The 22,164-nt window shown below is 45.8% G+C and overlaps 1 protein-coding gene and 1 pseudogene across 1 annotated transcript; both read left to right on the top strand.

Annotated features, from left to right (window-relative positions):
- Positions 1-1,150: 1,150 nt before the first annotated feature.
- On the top strand, positions 1,151-17,518 carry ALDH6A1 (aldehyde dehydrogenase 6 family member A1; the record flags this gene model as incomplete). Its single annotated transcript, XM_073608844.1, is given in 11 exon segments — positions 1,151-1,195; positions 2,033-2,107; positions 10,141-10,302; positions 10,385-10,463; positions 10,550-10,852; positions 11,063-11,184; positions 11,264-11,453; positions 12,459-12,640; positions 12,955-13,134; positions 17,028-17,126; positions 17,213-17,518. Coding segments are annotated over 11 exon segments (1,545 nt in total), but the record flags the coding sequence as incomplete, so codon positions are not given.
- LOC141120747 (U2 spliceosomal RNA) lies at positions 15,211-15,343 on the top strand (annotated as a pseudogene).
- Positions 17,519-22,164: the final 4,646 nt, after the last annotated feature.

Genomic DNA, 22,164 nt, shown 5'->3' with positions numbered 1-22,164 from the left:
AATATATACTGGGGGAGTGGAGTCGGGGGGGGGGGGAATCGGAGATATATACTGGGGGAGCGGAGCCAGGGGGGAGATCGGAGATATATGCTGGGGGGAGCGGTTGCCAGGGGGAGATCGGAGATACTGGGGGAGCAGAGCCAGGGGGGGGGATTGGAGATATATATTGGGGGGAGCGGAGCCAAGGGGGAGAGCAGAGATATATACTGGGGGAAGCGAAGCCAGAGGGGGAGATCGAAGATATATACTGGGGGGGGGGGGACAAGAGATATATACTGGGGAGAGCGGAGCCGGGGGGGGGGGGGAGATCGGAGATAGATGTAATTTGGGGGTGGCGCCAGGGGTGAGAGATATATATTGGAGTATTCTTGGGCGATGGGGACCAAAGCTATATATATTGCTTGGGGAACTGGATCTAGAGGGTCAGAGCTATATACCAGGGGAATGGTGCTATATATTAGGAAAGTGGAACTGGGTGGAGCAGAGTCGGGTGAACCAGAACTGTATATTGGGGGGAAGGAGAGCCGGGTGGACCAGAGCTGTATACTGTGAACATCTGGATCCTGGGGGGCCTGTATCCATGTGGACCAGAGCTATATACTGGGTGGAGCAGAGTCAGGTGGACCAGAGCTGTATACTGGAGGAAGCAGAGTCATGTGGACCAGAACCATATATTAGGAACAGTGGATCCTGGGGGACCAGAACTGTATACTGGGGGCCTGTATCCACGTGGACCAGAGCTATACTGGGGTACTTGAACTAGGAGAGCCACAGCTATATATATTGGGGGAACTGGATGCAGGGGGACTGGAGCTATAAAGTGGGAGACCAGAGCCAGGGGAACCAGAGTTATAGACTGGGGGGGGGGGGGGGAGACAGGATGCAGGGACACCAGAGCTATAGATGGCAGGAGGGAAACACAATCTGGGGGACTAGAGATGTAGACCGGGTTACCAAGATGATGAAAGCCATCTATGTGAGAACTGGGGAGACTAGATATGTAGACTGGGGAACCAGGAGCAGTAGAGTTGTAAACCTGAAAACTAAGTTCTAGGTAGAGATGGGGGATCCAGAGAATCATTGATGGTGGTATACTGGTAAACATGTCTTTCCTGAGGTATAGTTTAAATTGCACAACTTTGTTTTTCAGGCTTCGGCTCAGATCCATCGTGCCAACTATTCCTCTGCTGCCGTGGTAGGTTACAGACCACTCTAGAGTCTTATCACTCTGATACAATGAACTCTTCTTTTGGGGCTGCCGTTTAAAAATATTTAGTGGATATGATCTCTGTGGGGGATTGTAGGTCATAGTGAACATAGGATTCTGAACAGGCCCTAACCTCCCAACAACACTTCTAAAATAACACATAATCCCTGCCAACCTACTTATCAGTATAGTACCTACCTTTTCTACAGTATACTACATAATCACACCAAACCTGCTTTAGTTTAGTTCCAAACCCTGCACAGTATTGTACGGAACCACAAAACTCTTCATAGCTTAGTACTTAAAGCGGACCTGCAGTCATTTTTTATCTTTCCATCTATTAAATCTTCTGCCCTTGTTGTTTTAACTTTGGATAATAAAACATTTTTTTCCTGCTGGTAAATACTTTATACAGCCCATTTCCTGTTTCTTGTCTGGCAAAAAGCCCAGGCTTATGACATCATGCACAGCTCTCTCACTCTCATGAGAGTTTGCCAGGAAGGGAGGGTGGATTAGTCATAAGAGGGCCAATGAGAGCTGGAGGTGTGGCTCTGTGTGTCTGAGTAAATCCAGGAAGTGAACAGGCAGCAGCTTCAGCTGCCCACAGTTAAAATGGCTGCAGCCAGACTCAGCGGAGGGAGATTTCTGCAGCATATTTGGCAAGTACAGAATACAGTATATATAAAATAATATGCAAAGTGATTCGAGGGATGTTTTTATTACAAATTATGTGAGCAGACTGCAATTCCTTTTTAATGATGTAGTATTTACCTTCAGCTGTATTTTTCCAGCAAGGTGATTTTCCAACTATTGTATTTGTTTCAGCCTAGGACAAAACTCTTCATAAATGGGCAATTTGTGGATTCAGAGACCTCAGACTGGATTGATATTCACAACCCGGTAAGCTCTGTCTGGTTCTTTCATGGTAACCTAGTTGGGGGATTCCAGAGGATGTGGCCTTATGTGATGGTAGCGGGTCCTAGGGGTCAGAACTGTCCACACATTGACATCACCATTTATGTGTCCAACACTCGTTTATGTCAGCATCTCCGAACTGCTATAGAGGAGCTAGAAATGAACATAACTGACCTATCATCATGGGAGGTTGCTGCTACCCATTCTCCATTTCTTGTCTCTGGTGGGTGATAGCTGGCCACTTCTCCCTTGACTGGCCTCCTCTCTGTTACCCTCCTCCCTGTGTCTCTTGCCAGTCTATGTACCAAGTAGGCAATGGGGTAGATTTACTAAAACTGGTGAACACAGAATCTGGTGCAGCTTTGCATGGTAGCCAATCAGTTTCTAACTTCAGCTTGTTCTATGAAGCTTTGCCAATAAAACCTGGAAGCTGATTGGTTACTAGTGCTCCAGTGGTAGTACATCTTCCCCAATGTCTGGCTGCTGCTCCTTCCTTTCTTCCCCCATCTTCAGTGGGTGATGGCTGGCTGCCTTTCCATTTGGACTCCCAACCAAATAGCATGGCATGTTGAATCAATAACATTTTGATTAGGTTATTTTGAGGAATTGGTTTGCATCTGATTTCACTGGATCACTGTAATTAAAAATGATTGTGTAATGGCTGCTAGATGTTTGATAGCGGTGAAATGGAAGCAACAGTTACCTCCTTCTCACACTGATCTTTATAAACACATCCATTATATTTACAATATGGAGTACTTGGCTCATCTTCATAACAAGATTTCTCCCTTCGTCTTTCAGGACAGCACCTGGAGAGAGCGCAGCTCCACCCACTTTCCCAGGAAACACTGCAGTCAGTTTCTTTAAAGACCGGACACTTCCACCATGGCCTCAGTTGTAGTGTTTCCTCCGCCATGGTGGAAGCGCTGCAGGGAACCAGGGGTGTGCTGCGCTTTCTCCAGGTGGTGAAAGTATGGGCATACCGGATCGTTTTCTTTTCCTAAGACAGCCCAGCATCCTCCCTGACGTGTGGGGGATTCTCCGGTGCCTCCTCCTCTTCATGCTCGGCGAGAGCCAGGCTGCGAGGGTCCCGCTCCTACAGACCGGTGGCAGGGCTGTGGAGTAGAGCGGCGTCTATTCCACGGGCCGCACGCCTTCCGGGTTCGGATGGCAAGCGCGTCATTTCCGACCGGGGGCGGGGCCTCGAGCGGCGCGACGCGGCTTCCGGTTCCGGCCGCTGGAACGCAGGAGGAGGGGGCGGTCTCCACGGCTGATTTCATTTCCGGCCCTCACAGCGGTGAGCGGCCCGGGAAAATCAAATAAAAGAGCACAAACGCCGCTGTGTGTCCTGTCAATAATGGAGGACGATCAGACGGCGGTGGCAGGAGCAGGAGCCACAACAATCAGCCAGGCTCAGGTAAGCAGGGATACTGGTCTCTGTCTTTACTCTATGGGCATTTATAATGTTTATATATTATCCCTTCCCTAAAAAAAAAAAAAAAAAAAAAAAAGGGGAGCCTGCAGATCACTTGGTCCTGAGTACTAAAGGAGGGATAAGTGATTAATTATGTTTTAAGGTGGATCTGTGGGGTGATTCACCGGCTGTGGAACAGATCATAGGTGTTAAAGGGTTAACTTCCTTGGTGGTGTTTTTTTCTGTGTTCCTTTTTATACAGCATGTAAACTGTTTGTGAAATATGGTTCAGCAATTGTCTTTTTTTCCCTTGGGATATTGCAGAAGGCTAAAGAAAAGACCAAGCATGTCTCCCCTATTGTTAAAAGGAAATGTCCCTCTTGTAAGGGGTTACTGAGGGATTCCTGGTCCAAAATATTATGCAAATCTTGCATTACGGACATAGTTAAGGAGGAGACAGCTCCTGCTAGTCCTGCAGCTCAGCAAAGCGAATTGCTAAGCTCTTTCAGGAAGGAACTGGCAGACACCTTTGAGTCCTTCAGGTCCTACCTAGATAGGCGTCCAACGGTGCATAGCAGTGTGGTGCCACATTCTCAATCCTCTGTTTCAGCATCCAGAGGGGGCAGTGACTCAGAGGAGGAGGAAAGTAACATTTTACTAAATTCGGATGAGGAAGCAGAAGAAGTAAATGAAGCTTCTTCTCCTTCTTCTAGGTACAAGTTATCCCTTGAGGAGGTAGATGATCTACTAAGAACAATTCATACTACCCTTAACATCACGGAGGATAAGGCTCAGCTATCCCTACACGATAAGATGTTCCAAGGCCTCGGGGAGGAAAAACACAGGGTTTTTCCTGTACATAGATTCCTATCAGAGACCATTAAGAGGGAGTGGAAAGATCCAGAGAGAGCCCCCTTCTTTTCTAAATCCCTCAAGCGAAGGTTTCCGTTTGATGAGGATAGCTCGCATATTTGGAATAAAAAGCCAAGACGGGACGCAGCTTTTTCCCAGGTATCTAGGAATACTGACCTGGCCTTTGAGGACATGGGTATCCTTAAAGATACCATGGACAAAAAGGCAGACTCCCTATTAAGGAAGGCATGGGATTCTTCTTTAGCAAATTTGAAGCCTGCCATGGCCTCAACGGTGGTAGCCAGAAATCTGGAACACTGGCTGGAGCAGCTGAAAGTCCACATTGAGGCAGGGACGCCTCGTAAGGATCTGCTAGATACGCTCCCGGTGTTATCAAAGGCGGTAGGGTATATAGCAGATGCCTCAGCGGAGTCAATCAGGATGTCAGCCAGATCCACAGCTCTGATAAACTCAGCTCGCAGGGCGTTATGGGTCAAGAGATGGACAGGGGATACTGCTTCAAAGACCACATTATGCGGTTTACCCTTTGAAGGTGATCTAGTGTTTGGCCCTGGGCTGGAAGCTATTCTTGACAGAACAGCTGACAAAAAGAAGGTTTTCCCTATAAAGGAGAAGGTACTTCCGCAAGGCAACAAAAATTTTCGTGCTTTTCGGAAAACCCCAGATACCAAAGAGGCAGGCTACAAAAGGCCTTGGAAGTCTCAAAGAGGGAGGGGTAAGTCAGGAGTACTTTTTCGCCCCCCAACCACAAGCCCAAAAACCCAGTGACGGTCACCCAACTGTGGGAGCAAGGTTACAGACCTTCTTTTTACAGTGGAAGACTATAACAAGCAGCCAGTTTATCCTCAGGACCATCTCGGAGGGTTACAGGCTGGAATTTTCTCAACCTCCTCCTGTGCGTTTTTACATAACCCAGGCTCCCCGAGACTCAGAAAAGTCACTAGCAATGACAGCTATCCTGAAGGACTTGATGCTACAAAAGGTGATCGTGAACGTGCCCCCCGGGGGATTAGAACAGGGGTGCTATTCACACATATTTCTTGTGAAGAAACCGTCGGGAAAATTCAGGCTCATCCTGAACCTGAAGATTCTAAACAAGACTATCAGGTACAAGAAGTTCAGGATGGACACAATATTCTCAGTGAAGAATCTCCTGACCCCGGGATGTTTTATGGCTTCCATAGACCTGAGAGATGCATACTTACATGTACCAGTAGCATCAACATCTCAGAAACACCTAAGGTTTGCGATAAATCTGGGGGAATCTACCCTTCATCTCCAGTTCAGAGCTCTCCCTTTCGGGCTGTCATCCTCTCCGAGGATTTTTACAAAGATCCTGGCGGAGGCTTTGGCCCCACTCAGAGTAGAGGGGGTATCAGTCCTGCCCTATCTAGACGATCTACTAATTTTTGCCAAAACAAGGGACCTGTTAGTGAGAGATCTGGAAAAGACAATGAGACACCTGGTGGGTCTAGGATGGATAATCAACGAGGAGAAATCAAACTTGATTCCATCTCAGACCATACTATTCTTGGGCTACACGATAGATTCCATTCAGGAGAAAATTTTTCTCCCCGAAGGGAAGAGGGAGAAGCTTCAGGGGGCAGTGAAGAAGACGCAGACAAATATGCCAATCTCCATAAGAGCAGCTATGTCGGTCTTAGGGCTACTCACTGCGACTATTCCAGCGGTGCAGTGGGCACGTCTACATGCAAGGGAGCTCCAGCAGACAATTTTAACGAGTTGGTCCTATGGAGAGTCCCTAAAAAAATTAATAAGGATACCTGCGCGGGTTCAGAGGAAGCTTTGGTGGTGGAGAAATCACTCAAACCTGAACAGGGGTCTGCTCTGGAGTTTTCCTTTGCAGAAAAGATTAACAACAGACGCAAGTTCCTGGGGTTGGGGCGCCCACCTGGACGAGCAGATGGCTCAGGGGAGTTGGACAGACTGGGAAGCCAGAAAGTCCTCCAATTGGAGAGAGCTGAGGGCTGTTCTCTTGGGTCTATGGGCCTTCGAAAGAACAGTCCGGGGCCATCATGTTCAGGTCCTATCGGACAATGCCACAGCGGTGGCTTATATATCAAGGCAGGGAGGAACAAGGAGCAGGGCTCTGCTATCCTTGGCACTCCAGATTCTAGCCTGGGCAGAAAACAGGCTAAACTCCATAACAGCGATACATCTGAAGGGAGATTTAAACCTTCTAGCAGACTTTCTGAGCAGAGAAAGAATACTGGAAGCAGAATGGAGTCTGAATGTAGAGACTTTCCAACAACTAACAGAAAGATGGGGAGTGCCCCAAATAGATCTTTTCGCATCCCAAAAGAATGCAAAAGTAGAGGCCTTCTTCTCACTGAACAGGCAGGATCAGGCAGAGGGATTGGATGCATTAGCGCAGCCATGGAAATTCCAGTTGTGCTACGCCTTTCCCCCCTTTCAGATGATCCCCTTGGTCTTAAGAAAGCTACAGAAAGAGAACACGACTATGATTCTGGTGGCTCCTTTCTGGCCCAAACGGGCTTGGTTCGCAACAATACAGGGGATGGCGGTGGAACCTTATTGGGAGCTTCCGCTTCGGAAGGACCTCCTAACGCAGGGCCCCCTTCATCACCCAAATACCCAGCATCTCAGGTTGACAGGTTGGTTACTGAGGAGCAGATGTTAAAAAATAAGGGCCTTTCAGATAAACTGGTGTCTACCCTGCTGAATAGTCGTAAGGAGGTTACCAGGGCCATCTACTTCAAAACGTGGAAGCGATTTAATAGCTGGTGTGCGACTAGGATACTTTCGCCACAGGAAATTGCTCCAGTGCTAGAGTTTCTCCATGAGGGAATGGAGATGGGGTTGGCAGCTAGCACCCTAAAAGTGCAGTTAGCTGCATTATCGGTTTTCCTTGAGAGACAATTATCAAGGGAGCCGCTTATTATTAGGTTTTTCAAGGCATTGGCCAGAGCTAGGCCAATACCTTTTTAAGTTTTTTCCTAGATGGGACCTGTCTGTGGTTCTGCGGGGTCTAATCAAAGGGCCTTTTGAACCTCCAGAGGAAGCATCAATTAGGCTATGGTCGTTAAAGATAGTCCTGTTAGTAGCAGTAACTTCAGCTAGGAGAGTAAGCGAGTTACAAGCTCTTTCCATAAGAGAACCCTTTTGTTATATTTTTCCAGGCCGGGTAGTGCTAAAGACTGACCCGGGTTTCTTGCCAAAGGTGGCATCAGCATTTCATAGGGAACAAGAGATTATTCTCCCTACCTTTTGTCCTAACCCGTCCAGTGCTAAGGAGAGGTCTTTCCATTCCCTGGACGTGAGAAGGTGTTTATTACACTATATAGAGATAACGAAAGATTTTAGAAGATCAGATTCGCTCTTTGTTCTCTTCTCTGGTCCACGGAAGGGGTATAGAGCATCCAAAAGCACCATAGGTAGATGGCTCAGAATGGCCATCAGCGAAGCTTATAAAGCTTCAGGAGCAGAGCCCCCTAAGGGGGTAGTAGCCCATTCAACAAGGGCAGTAGCAACGTCCTGGGCAGAGAGGGCAGGGGCTTCCCCGGGTCGGATCTGTAAAGCGGCCACGTGGACAAGTTTCTCCACCTTCACCCGCCACTACAGGTTGGACTTGCTATCAGCAGCGGAACAGTCGTTTGGCAGGAAGGTCCTGCAGGCGGTGGTCCCACCCTAGAGTAAGTACTCTTTTATCATCTCCAGGTGCTGTCCTGAAAGACGAAGGGAGAAAACCCTAGTTAGACTTACCGGTAACGGTATTTCTACGAGTCTTTCAGGACAGCGCCGATGACCCGCCCTAAGTTTTGAGGTTGTAAGATGTGTTATTGCTGTGTTCTGCTTATCTAATTTCAGCATGGCTGGAGGTACTCTATGAACAACTGAGGCCATGGTGGAAGTGTCCGGTCTTTAAAGAAACTGACTGCAGTGTTTCCTGGGAAAGTGGGTGGAGCTGCGCTCTCTCCAGGTGCTGTCCTGAAAGACTCGTAGAAATACCGTTACCGGTAAGTCTAACTAGGGTTTTCAGAGTGCAATAAGATTTGGCACCTCTTAGAATCACACACGTCCCGTTGACGTTGCACTCGTGAGACAATGCCGATTTGGGGTTGTATGGTGGTGTCCGGTAGGGTAGGTCTCGTCTCGTCCTCTACGGACTTATTTCTCTCTCCCTCTTTCCTTCTTCTTTCTTCCTTTCCTCCCTTTTCTTCTTTTATATCTTATCAGGATTGTTGTACCATTTTTGATACAGCAGATTCCCTACTTTTACATTGTGTACTTAAACTATATTGTCAAAAGTATTGGGACACCTGCCTTTACACACATGAACTTTAATGGCATCCAAGTCCGTAGGGTTCAGTTGGTCCGCCCTTTGCAGCTATAACAGCTTCAACTCTTCTGGGAAGGCTGTCCACAAGGTTTATGAGTGTGTCTATGGGAATGGCTTGGCTGAACTAGATGGACTTTGTCTTTTTTCAGCCTGACTAACTATGTAAGTATATGGTTGACCATTCTTCCAGAAGCGCATTTGTGAGGTCAGGCACTGATGTTGGACAAGAAGGCCTGGCTTGCAGTCTCCTCTCTAAATCATCCCAAAGGTGTTCTGTCGGGTTGAGGTCAGGACTCTGTGCAGGCCAGTCAAGTTCCTCCACCCCAAACTCAGTCATCCATGTCTTTATGGACCTTGCTTTGTGCACTGATGTGCAGTCATGTTTGAACAGGAAGGGGCCATCCTCAAACTTGAAAAGAGTTAGTTCGCAACTCCTTGCTTGCTCTTTAAAATCTTCAGAATTTATTGGTTCTCCATAAAAGACACAGTAACAGACCGCAGAGTACCAATCCCCAAACTGTTTCCACACAGTTGGGAGAAAATTGTCCAAAATGTCTTGGTATGCTGACGCCTTAAGAGTTCCCTTCAGTGGAACTCCCAACCCCTGAAAAAACAACCCCACACCATAATCCCCCCCTTCACCAAATGATTTGGACCACTGCACAAAGCAAGGTCCATAAAGACACGGATGAGCAAGTTTGCAGTGGAGGAACTTGACTGGCTTGCACAGAGTCCTGACCTTAACCCGATAGAACACCTTTGGGATAAATTAAAGTGGAGACTGCGAGCCAGGCCTACTCGTCGAACATCAGTGACTGACCTCACAAATGCGCTTCTGGAAGAACGGTCAAACATTCCCATAGACACACTCCTAAACCTTGTGGACAGCCTTCACAGAAGAGTTGAAGCCGTTCTAGCTGCAAAGGGTGGGCCAACTCAATATTGAACCCTACGGACTAAGACTGGGATGCCATTAAAGTTCATGTGCGTCTAAAGGCAGGCGTCCCAATACTTTTGACAATATAGTGTAAATGCTGAATGCTATGGCCGGATGACTCCCTGACACGTAATTTCACAGGTTCCAGAATCTATACTGTTCATGCCATAAGGTTGATGTCTTTATTATACTTAATTCCCTTGTTGGAATTCTGCTGGTCGCCTTAATGGATACTATTTTCTTTTTTTTTGGAATACTGCTATGTGATCTGTATTGTGACTATGGTACATGTACCATAATGGATGCAAATGTTTATTTGGTAAAACTGGGTTCTCCTCAGTAAAGTTTGTGATTGCTGTTGAAATTAAACTCGTCTCTTTATTCTGTCAATGGCAGACCACTTCTACCAACCTTTGCATGGTGCATATTCCACTCCCTCCTCACAGTAATGTTTTATGCTCTGTCCATTTTAGGCCACCAATGAGGTGATCGGACGGGTCCCCCAGGCCACTCAGAAGGAAATGGAAGCCGCGGTAAAATCATGTGAACAAGCTTTTCCTGATTGGTCAGAAACCTCCATCCTCAGCAGACAACAGGTCTTTCTGCGCTACCAGCAGCTCATCAAGGATAATCTGGTAGGAGCACCAGCCAGGGCTGCACCATGCTGGGGGTCTCTCTGCAGCCCATGAGTGACTCTCTGTATACTTTCCTTTTCAGAAAGAACTGGCTCGTCTGATCACGTTGGAGCAGGGGAAAACTCTAGCTGATGCGGAGGGAGACGTATTTCGTGGACTACGTAAGACCCTGTAGAGATGAGCCATACATACCACAGGTCAGAATGAATTGCCTGTAGTTACATTGTGAACTTTGTCCTTTTCACAGAGGTGGTGGAGCACGCCTGTAGCGTGACCTCACTGATGCTCGGCGAGACACTCCCTTCCCTCACAAAGGACATGGACACTTACACCTTCCGCATCCCCCTGGGTGTCTGTGCTGGCATTGCACCCTTTAATTTCCCTGCCATGATCCCTCTGTGGATGTTTCCAATGGGAATGGTATGTGGGAATACTTACCTTATGAAACCTTCTGAACGCGTTCCTGGTGCCACAATGCTGCTTGCACGTTTGCTACAAGACGCCGGAGCTCCCGATGGGACACTGAACATTATTCATGGGCAGCATGCAGGTAAGAGCAGCTGCGAGATTGCTTGTGCAATGTGAGATGATTTGTATGAATGGAGCTGGGGTTCCTACAGAACTTGCTTTATAAGATTTTGAGTTTTTTTTTCCAAGTGATGAAGCAGAGTGAAAATTGGACAGAAAAGCTATTCTCCCTATGAGAGAACCTACCGGTACCATTCTTTTATGGGTTACATTTTTCTCTCTATCTTTACAGCTGTGAATTTTATCTGTGAACATCCTACAATTCGGGCAATCAGCTTTGTGGGCTCCAACCAGGCTGGTGAATACATTTATGAGACAGGCTCAAAAAATGGAAAACGAGTCCAGTCCAACATGGTATGATAAGTTATATTGGTGTGGCAAGGGCCTGCCTACCTCTACAGACTTTTTGATTACTAAATAATGTGTCTTACAGGGAGCCAAGAATCATGGAGTCATCATGCCAGATGCTAATAAAGAGAACACCTTGAATCAGTTAGTGGGAGCAGCTTTTGGTGCAGCGGGACAGCGGTGTATGGCGTTATCAACTGCTGTTTTGGTTGGGGAGGCCAAGAAATGGCTTCCAGAACTGGTGGAAAGGGCAAAGAAGTTGAGAGTGAATGCTGGTAAGAGGACAGTAATGGCTGGTTGTTTGTTCTTGCTGGTTTATGCGTGCCAGACCCAGGGCCGGCGCTACCACCAGGTACACTAGGCGGCCTAGGGCGCAGGCATGGCTTCTGGTTTCCATACTCTCCTCCACAGGGATGTAGATTTGGGGAGGGGTCTAACCACCAGGTGAATTAGGCGGCCCAGGGCGCAGCCACATGGACATAGATAAGGGGGGGGGGTTTGGGGGGGCACTCCCCAGCACCCTGCCCAAATGCCCAGTTAGTCCATGCTGCCACATGGAGCCGCGCTGCTCAGCTGTCATATCTGTCAGAGAATATAGGCTGAGCAGTGGTGGTGTGGTTCCCAGATCCCCCCTACTTCTCTGCAAGTCGGGGCCTGGGGGGGGGGGGGCACATGATTGATGGTTCTAGCAACCAATCACATGCTTTCCCTGCCCCAGGCGACCTTCAAAGGAGGGCAAGGACAAAACTTTCTCCATCAGACCTACCTGGCCAGGGAGTGACATCGCTGCAGGCAGGAAACTGGGACACAGGGTGGACTCTGAGCAGATGTTCCATGCGGACCAGCGGCACTGAGGGACTTGGGTGAGCTGAATATCCTGCTGCTGGTACCTGTAAAAATGTCTTCCCACCGCCTAACCTACCTGCGCCCCCATACTGCCTCACCTACCCCTCACCCTCTCATCATAGTGGGAGGGGGGGTGTGTGCAAGTAGCTGGTCTTGCCTATGGTGCAAAATAGTCTAGCACCGGCCCTGGCTAGTCCCTGACATCACTGAAGTGGCCCACCCACACTTGGAAGTTCTTGTGTCGGTTTATATTTTACATGAACCATTGACTCTATAGCCATATTAGCTAGCTTAGTAGATCTGTGTTAGACAAACTGCAGTAATGGCAGATTACAAGGAATAAATTCTTGTGGTTCTCCACATAACAACCAGTACTACTTTACGACTGTAGTCCATGCTTCCTCTAATATATTGCATTCTTCTTCTTGATGCAGGGGACCAGCCTGGGGCCGATTTAGGGCCACTGATTAGTAAAGCAGCAAAGCAGAGAGTGTGCAGCCTGATAGAAAGTGGTGTAAAGGAAGGTGCCACTTTGCTACTGGATGGCAGAGAAGTCAAAGTAAAGGGCTATGAGAATGGCAACTTTGTAGGACCGACTATCCTGGCCAATGTAACGGTACGTGTATGAGAAGAGTGATGTATGGATTCAGGGCATTGCAGGAAGGGTAATATATCATGATACAGCAGTGTTGCCTATACTGTATATAGATGTGGTGGAGGTTTGCAGAAAGACATTAAAATCAGAGGATGGAGCTTGCATGGTAGGGATTAGATGCTTTATGGATTCCAGGCTACCAGTCATACAGTACTGTATATATAAGATGCAGTGTTTTAACAAGGGCAGGACACATGTTAGGGCTAATGTTTAGATGTTCTTGGTTGATGAGAGGGGGAAAAGGCTAATTTTCGGTTCCCTCTTGCTTTTTGCAGCCAGACATGACCTGCTACAAGGAAGAGATCTTTGGCCCCGTTCTGGTTGTTTTAGAAGCAGACAACTTGGATGACGCAATTAGTGTTGTAAATAAAAATCCCTATGGAAATGGCACAGCCATCTTCACTACAAATGGAGCCACAGCACGGAAATACACTCACCTTGTAGATGTGGGCCAGGTACGTACAAGCCTTGGGGATGAGTGGGGTGCCATTGTTGAACCTTATTACCTTATTGTTCATGTTTGTTGCATATACAGGGGGTAAAATAAGTCTTGAACACGTCACGATTTTTCTTTGTAAATCTATTTCTAAAGGTGCTATTGACAAGACATGTCGGCAATAACCCATGCAATCCATACATACAAAGGCACCAAAACAAATAAGTTTTATTAATTATTTTATGTTTATTAAAATGGAATGATACGGGAAAAAAGGATTGATCAGACTAAGTGAAATTTATTTAATACTTTGTATAAAATTCTTTGTTAGTAATGACCGCTTTATGATGCCTCCTGTATGGAGAAACTAGTCGCATGCGTTGCTCAGGTGTGATTTTTGGCCCATTCTTCCACACAGTCTTCAAATCTTGAAGGTTCCATGGGCCTCTTCTATGAACTTTGATCTTTCCATATATTTTATATTGGATTCAAGTAGGGTTGCACCGATACCACTTCTTTAAGACCGAGTACAAGTACCGATAATTTTTCAAGTACTCGCCGATACCGATTTTTTTTTTTTTTTTTTTTTTTTTTTTTGTGTCATGTGACAGTGGCACTAATATGCAGCATTGATGACACGTGGACTGTGGCAGTTTTTTTTTTTTTTTTTTTTTTTTTGTGTCATGTGACAGTGGCACTAATATGCAGCATTGATGACACGTGGACTGTGGCAGTTTTTTTTTTTTTTTTTTTTTTTTACAATTTTATTTTTTACAATTTAATATTTTTTTTTTAATTCTATTTTTTTTTTGTTATTGTCAGTGTTTTTTGTTTTATGCTTGTTATAATTTTACTTTTAAATATTTATTAAAATTTTTCCTATTTTTATTTTTTATCAACCCTGTTGGGGTTGGCTTTGGTGAGATATCAGGGATCTAAACAGACTCTTGACATCTCCCCTTTTGAGACAGGGAAGGGGACTGAGGACAGAGATTCCCCAGTCCCTTTCTCTGCAGCCTCAGCGATGCCTCTCCATTCATAAACTGAAGCATCGTAAACACATTTTACGATGCTTAGTTATGAATGGACAGAGGCAGTGGTCACCACTGCCTCTGTCCATTCACAAAAGAAAGGAGCCAGTAAATTACATATTTACTGGCTCCTTCCTCTGCTCTCCATCCTGACAGATCCTGGACGGAGGGGGACTGGAGCAGCACGAAGTACAAGTATGAGTACAAGTACTCATGCAAATGTTTTGTATTTGCACCCATACCGATACTAGTATAGATATCTGTGCAACCCTAGATTCAAGTCAGGTGATTAGCTGGGCCATTCTAGCAGTTTTATTTTCTTTGAAACTGATTTGAGTTTCCTTGGCTTTGTGTTTGGGATCGATGTCTTACTGAAATGTCCACCCTTGTTTTACCTTCATCTTTATCATCCTAGTAGATGAAAATCTGCTGGCATCATGGCATCAAGAATGTTGTGGTACATTTTTCCATTCATCCTTTCTTCAATGATATGAAGTTTTCCAGTACCGTATGCTGAAAAACAGCCCCACACCATACTGTTCCCAAATGAAATTTTTTTTCAATAAAGGTGAATATTTGGAGTGCAGCTATCCAGCTATACATTTTTTTTTTTTTTTTTCTATTTAATTTTCTGTTGCAAATAGAGCCAGCACCCTGTTTGATTGTGGAGACTGGGAGGGGTAATCGTCCTGGAGCGGTGAACTTCTACACCATGATGTTCCCACCTCCAAATTTCACTGTTGGTAGGGGGGGGGTGTTTTTGGGGCGATGTGCCATTTCACCTCCAAACATGGTGTGTATTATGGCATCCAAAGAGTTCAATTATGGTCTCATTTTTCTTCAGCAATGTAGTCTTGTGCGGTGAGTGTGCATACAGGCCATGGCGGGTGAGTGCATTACTTATTGGTTTTCTTTGAAACAATTGTACCTGCTAATTCCAGGTCATTCTGAAGCTCTCCACAAGTGATCCATGGCTCTTGGACAACTCTTCTAATTTATGCTTTTTACTCCTCTGTCAGAAATCTTGCGAGGTCGTGGCCGATTTAAGGTGAAACAATGTGCTTTCCACTTCTCGGCCTTTTGGCTAAGATCAAGTGTAGTATCTGTTCTTATCAGTTTCCAGGAGGTGGCGCTTGCTTCGGTCCCTGATCTATGGCGAAATAGAGATGGGATTGCGGTTGCTATGCAAAACCTGCTGGAGTGAAGGTGACCTGGAGCGGTTTGTAGCCGAAAGGGAAGCCTTCTGATGGGGATGGAGAACCACGGGGTCTGAACCAGAGGGTCGGGACCCTGGCCTTCTGGCCTGGATTGGGGCAGATCTAGCTCCGGACAGTTATTTGGGAGAGAACGCTTACTTCCCTCTTACAGGGGGGGGAGTGGTTAGTACTTCCTGAATGTAATTAGGAGGGAGTGATGGGAGCGACGGCAGAGCCTGATAAAGGTCTCTTTCCGGCTTCCTGATCTCCATATCCTTTCTGCCTGTGGTGGGGTCTGCTGTGGTCTGGGCTGGGGGGTCGGGGCTTTTTCGAAAAGCCAGTGGTGAATGTGCCCCTGAAGTGGCAGTTCAGGGGTGCCGTATAGTCACGGTGTGAAAGCACTTGATTTTATGGCACCATGGTCACTTCACCACAACACACGTTTTTCGCACCTGCCTCTTGGGCCGGGCCTTTTGGCCAGGACCAGGGGAAATTTTTATGCCTGGCCGGAGGGCCGGCCATTGTATAGCACAATGGCCACTTTCACTCTCCCATCTCACTATCTTCCCCACTCTTTCTTTTACCCCTGTTTGTCACCTTTTTGTCTTTTATTTTGGTTGTCTTTGTATACATGTTTTGTCACTGTGTGGCGAGTAGGGTGTGGGTCCTCGGGCCTACTCTGAAAGTCTTGGGAGAGGGTGGATATAGGCCTTTTGGCTTGGTTCGCCCTCTCCTTTGAGGGGTCTCTCTTCGGGAGAGCCCCACTGTACTTGGGTTGGTCTGCTTCGGCAGTCCTTCCAGTTGTGGGGGTCCGCCTGGTTTCGGCCGGATGGACCCTTTGAGTACCTCAGTCCCTGTCTGGAGCCTAACGCCCCGGGGGATCAGGGTAAGGTCCTTCCCTAGTGGAGGACTCTGTACACCCGTTGCACGTTTTTGTGTTTCACTCTCTATGTGTGGGCACTTTTTTTTGGCACCGGGTGGAAGTTTTTGAGGTGTGTTTTGCACGCCACTGGCTGAATAAAAAAAAAAAAAAAAAAAATGTGCTTTCCACTTCTGGATTATGGCCCCCAATAGTGCTTACTGGAACATTCAGAAGTTTAGAAATCCTTCTGTAACCAATGCCATCAGTATGTTTTGCAACAATAAGATTGCAAAGGTCTTGAGAGAGCTCTTTCCTTTTACCCATCATGAGATGTTTCCTGTGTGACACCTTGGTAATGAGACTTTTTTTTTATAGGCCATTAGTTGAGACTCAGCCAGCTGATATTAATTTGCACTGACAAGGGGCAGGATTGCTTTCTAATTACTGATAGATTTCAGGTGGTGTCTTGGCTTTCCATGCCTTGTTGCACCTCCCTTTCTTCATGTGGTCAATACTTTTTTCCCTGTGTCATTCCATTTTATTGCACATAACCTAATTTCTGAACTTATTTGTTTTGGTGTCTTTGTATCTATGGATTGCATGGGTTGTTACCGACGTGGTGAAACTTTCATGTCAATAGCACCTTTAGAAATATATTTAGCTAGAAAAATGGTGACGTGCTCAATTCCTTATTTTACATGCTTGTATGTGATCTCATTGAGAGGGGCTGCATAGATCATCTTTACCCCTATAAATCTGACAGGTTTGTATTAATAGGCAGTATGTGGTGTTAGTCACTGCTAATAAAATGTAACTCTCATAGGTGGGTGTCAATGTTCCTATCCCTGTGCCTCTGCCAATGTTCTCTTTCACCGGATCTCGAGCTTCGTTCAGGGGCGACACCAATTTCTATGGGAAGCAGGTAAGCCCAGAGGGCCTGGCACATGGTGGGGGTGCTTTTAATTTTTATAGGTGCGGATTGTGTCAAATTTCTTTCTCTCTTTTTAGGGGATTTTTTTCTACACCCAACTTAAAACGGTCACCTCACAGTGGAAGGAAGAAGATGCTACAGTAACCAGCCCTGCTGTGGTGATGCCAACAATGGGTCGTTCATAAAGTTTTGAATTGTGATTTGTCTGTACTCTGGAGGGAGGGCCATACTACTAATGGATCTCATGGGGGCCCAGCGTATCCACTCCATATGACTGTGAACACTCGTGATGGACAATAGCTGACTAAAAGAATGTCATTTTTTTTTATTTCCTACACTACTGTATTAATATACACCAAATAAAAGCTAACCGTTCAATTCTTGATATGTCCAGAAATATCCAGAATTCTGCCAGTACAAGAATATAGACTATTTGGTTTTTGGGGTACTTCGAGACTTTCAGTTTAGACCAAATCATTGGGGGGGGGGGACTCCTGTAAGACAAAGGTATAACGAGCTAGTATGCATCGCATTCTAGCTCATTATGAAATACCTTAGAACACAGGTGTCAAACAAGTCCCACGAGGCATTGCAAGGCTGACCGTTACAAGCATGACTTCCACAGCCAGAGGCATGATGGGACTTGTAGTACCACAACAACTGGCGGGCCACCAGTTTGACACCCCTCCTTGTTAGAAGGCATGAATTGGGATAAAATCTTAGGAACAAAGAACACGGAGGAGAGAAGTTTGCTTTAAGAGCATATTAAATAAGGGCATTAGCAAATGCATCCCATTGGGTAATAAATTTAAAAGAGCAAACAAAAGTCCTAGATGGCTTCACTCCAATGTAAAAATGCATATAAAAGCAAAGAAGAAGGCCTTCAAAAAAAAATACAGGGTTGAGGGATCATCATCTGCATTCAGACTTTATAAAGAATGCAACAAGAAATGTAAGGGTGCAATTAGGGCGGCTAAGATAGAACACGAAAGATACATAGCGGAGGAGAGCAAAAAAAATCCCAAGAAATTCTTTAAGTATGTAAACAGTAAAAAAGGGAGGACGGACTATATTGGCCCCATAAAGAATGAGGAAGGACATCTGGTAACAAAGGATGGGGAGATGGCGAAGGTATTGAATCTATTCTCCTCAGTCTTCACAAGGGAATCGGGGGGGGGAGGGGGGGGGGGTTCAGTAACCAAAACTGCAGTGTATATCCTTATGACACACCACAGGAAGCACCTCCATGGTTAACAGAGGACAGACTTAAAATTAGACTTGGGAAACTTAACATAGGGACCAGGTGGCTTCCATCCGAGGGTACTTGGAGAACTCAGTCAAGTAATTGCCAGACCATTGTTCCTAATTTTTACTGACAGTCTACTGACTGGAATGGTACCAGTTGATTGGAGAAAAGCCAATGTAGCACCAATATTTAAAAAGAGGCCAAAATACATCCCTGGGAATTCTAGACCAGTTAGCCTAATATCAATAGTATGCAAGCTCTTGGAGGGGATGATAAGGGACTATATACAAGGTTTTCGTAATGAGAACGGTATCATTAGCAGTAATCGGCATGGATTCATGAAGAATCGTTCTTGCCAAACCAATCTATTAACCTTCTATGAGGAGGTGAGTTGCCAGCTAGATAAAGGAAGGCCCATAGATGTGGTGTATCTGGAATTTGCAAAAGCATTTGACACAGTTCCCCATAAACGTTTACTGTACAAAATAAGGTCCATTGGCATGGACCATAGGGTGAGTACATGGATTGAAAATTGGCTACAAGGGTGAGTTCAGAGGGTGGTGATAAATGGGGAGTACTTGGAATGGTCAGAGGTGGGTAGTGGGGTCCCCCAGGGTTCTGTGCTGGGACCAATCCTATTTATTTTGTTCATAAACGACCTGGAGGATGGGGTAAACAGTTCAATCTCTGTATTGGCGGACGATACTAAGTTAAGCAGGGCAATAACTTCTCGATGTGGAAACCTTGCAAAAAGATCTGAACAAATTAATGGGGTGGGCAACTACATGGCAAATGAGGTTTAATGTAGAAAAATGTAAAATAATGCATTTGGGTGGCAAAAATATGAATGCAATCTATACACTGGGGGGGAGAACCTCTGGGGGAATCTAGGATGGAAAAGGACCTGGGGGTCCCAGGAGTAGATGATAGGCTCAGCAATGGCATGCAATGCCAAGCTGCTGCTAACAAATCAAACAGAATATTGGCATTAAAAAGGAGATCAACTCCAGAGATAAAACTATAATTCTCCCACACTACAAAACTTTGGTCCGGCCGCACCTGGAGTATGCTGTCCAGTTCTGGGCACCAGTCCTCAGGAAGGATGTACTGGCAATGTAGCGAGTAGAAAGAAGGGCAACTAAGCTAATAAAGGGTCTGCAGGATATTAGTTATGAGGAAAGGTTGCGAGCACTGAACTTATTCTCTCTGGAGAAGAGACGCTTGAGAGGGGATATGATTAAGATTTATAAATGCCGTACTGGTGACCCCATAATATGGATAAAACTTTTTCGCAGAAGGGAGTTTAACAAGACTCATGGCCACTCATTAAAATTAAAAGAAAAGAGGTTTAACCTTAAACTACGTAGAAGGTTCTTTGCTGTAAGAGCGTCAAGGATGTGGAATTCCCTTCCACAGGTGGTCGTCTCAGCTGGGAGCATCGATAGTTTCAAAAAACTATTAGACAATGTAATACTGACATATAATCACACACATAGCATGGACTTGTGTCTTTTTTCAACCTCACCTACTATGTAACTATGTAAAAACGAAGCGATCCAGTAGCGTACACACACCGCCGAGACAGCTGACATCTTCCCCGAAGTTTCTGCTGGGTTCGCGGGCTCCAACACTGCGAGTGGCTGGAACCACGATGACATCACTCCTGCGCATGCAGCCATTTATGGCACGGGCGTCATCGGCTGTACGAACTCTGAAAATCTCCTAAACTGTTCCAAGTTTTGGAGATATTCACAGTACCTACAGATAAGCCTTATTAAAGGCTTACCGTAGGTACAATTAAAAATAATAAGACTTTAAAGAGGAAGTAAAGTATAAGTTCACCTTTTGCATCTGTGTTTTTTTTTTTTTGTTTTTTTTCAGGGTGTAACATGTTCCAGCATCTGCAGCCTGTCAATACACCTTAACCTCCTCTCCCTGCACCTGCTGTCACAATTTGAAAACCGTAGGGCTCCACTCACACGGCTCCGTCATTCATAAGTTTCCTGGGAATGAATGCCTACAGATACTGTAACAAAACGTCCCACACTCCGCTTGAGTGCTTTCGTCATATACCACTTCCTCCCAGTCTGAATATAGATATCAGATATTCCAACCGCTCACAAGCACAAAACAAGACGATACTTGTTTAGTTGCTGAACATGGACTCTTCTATTAGAACCAAAATACAAGTCTTATATACAGTAGAAGAGGAGGTCCCCCCCTCCTGCTCATATTACTCTAACAATACAACTGTAACCAGAAATCTAATTAACATGAGCTAATTAATCCCTTAAAGCAGCCAATGTGACTCCCTAACTACACTACACATTATCATACATCTCAACACAGAACTCCTTCATACAATTGCAGGGTTAATTAGCACAAACAACAATGGGTGAAAGACTCTAATAGGGTGTACACACGGTCGGACTTTTCGACCGGACTGGTCTGACGGACGCCGGCGGACAATCCGAGCGTGTGTGGGCTTCAGCGGACTTTTCCAGTCACAAATCTGAGGGATTTTAGATTTGGAACATGCTTCAAATCTTTACGTCGTAACTCCGCCGGACCCAGAAATCCGCTCGTCTGTATGCTAGTCTGACGGACAAAAACCGACGCTAGGGCAGCTATTGGCTACTGGCTATCAACTTCCTTATTTTAGTCCGGTGTACACCATCACGTACGAATGCATCGGACTTTGGTGTGATCGTGTGTAGGCAAGTCCGTTCGTTAAAAAGTCAGTCGAAAGTCCGCTGGAAAGTTTGTCGGACCAGTCCGGTCGAAAAGTCCGCCCGTGTGTGTACGCGGCATTAGAAGCTGTGACAAGCCAGACTAGACTAATTTACATTATAGAAGACCACAGACAGGTGGCTGGAGTTGATGACATTAGCATCTAACAGTATGTGTCCCAACAGTATGAATCAGTCACTATTTCTAATATGGCATATACAGGGTTCCCAGAGTCTATGTGTCTTGGGGGGACATGGACCTGAATCCAAAGTAACACCACCTCAAGGGTCCCCTGGCATGCAGCTCACAAAGAGCAATGTTCCCCCAAATGCCAGGGCCCATGATCGGTAGGCAAGAGGCTAGCATTCAGTCCCCTCCAAAAGCCTCTGTCCAGGCTAGGTCTGTCACAGGTACCATCAGCTTGTAGCCCTCAATGAGCTGTGAGGGTGCTCGTGAGCGTTTGCGTAGTCCATTTATATTCCTGCTTTCAGGTAACTGCCTGCCCTACAGGCAGACAGCTATGCTGAGCGTCTGCAGGAGCCTGAGACTGCACCCGCAATCTCAGGTGCGATGCTCTGTAGACTCCTTTTGGAAGAAAATAATAAATGGGATTTTTTTTTTTTCCCTACAAGGAAATGTGCATTTTTTTTTTTTTAATATTTAAAAGGTGAATTTATCCTTTACTATTATTGGCATAAGTATGAACTGTAGCAGGTCCTGTTCAGAAATTGTTGGTAGTTTTAGATTCTATACTGATTAGCATTACTGAAAGTGGGTGTGCCCGCTCTTCCACAGATCAGCCACAGGATTCAGCATGTTACAAGAAAGCCAAACTGTAGAATATTATGCTGGCCATATACTATACGAAAAATCGTTCAAACCCATTTTTGAAAAACAAACATTCGGCCGTGAGAGCAAACGATAGTGCCATCATGCAATAACTGATAAATTGTTATACGTAGCACAAACAGTTTGGACGGGAAACACATTAACCTTTCAATTTATCGTTAGTTCGGCAGAAAATTTCCAAACTTGTCCTTCGTTTTTATTTGG

Source organism: Aquarana catesbeiana, linkage group LG13 (genome assembly GCF_042186555.1).
Source record: "Aquarana catesbeiana isolate 2022-GZ linkage group LG13, ASM4218655v1, whole genome shotgun sequence".
Classification (NCBI taxonomy): domain Eukaryota; kingdom Metazoa; phylum Chordata; class Amphibia; order Anura; family Ranidae; genus Aquarana; species Aquarana catesbeiana.
Note: the sequence above shows the minus strand (reverse complement) of the source record. Positions and strands in the feature narration are given on the sequence as shown.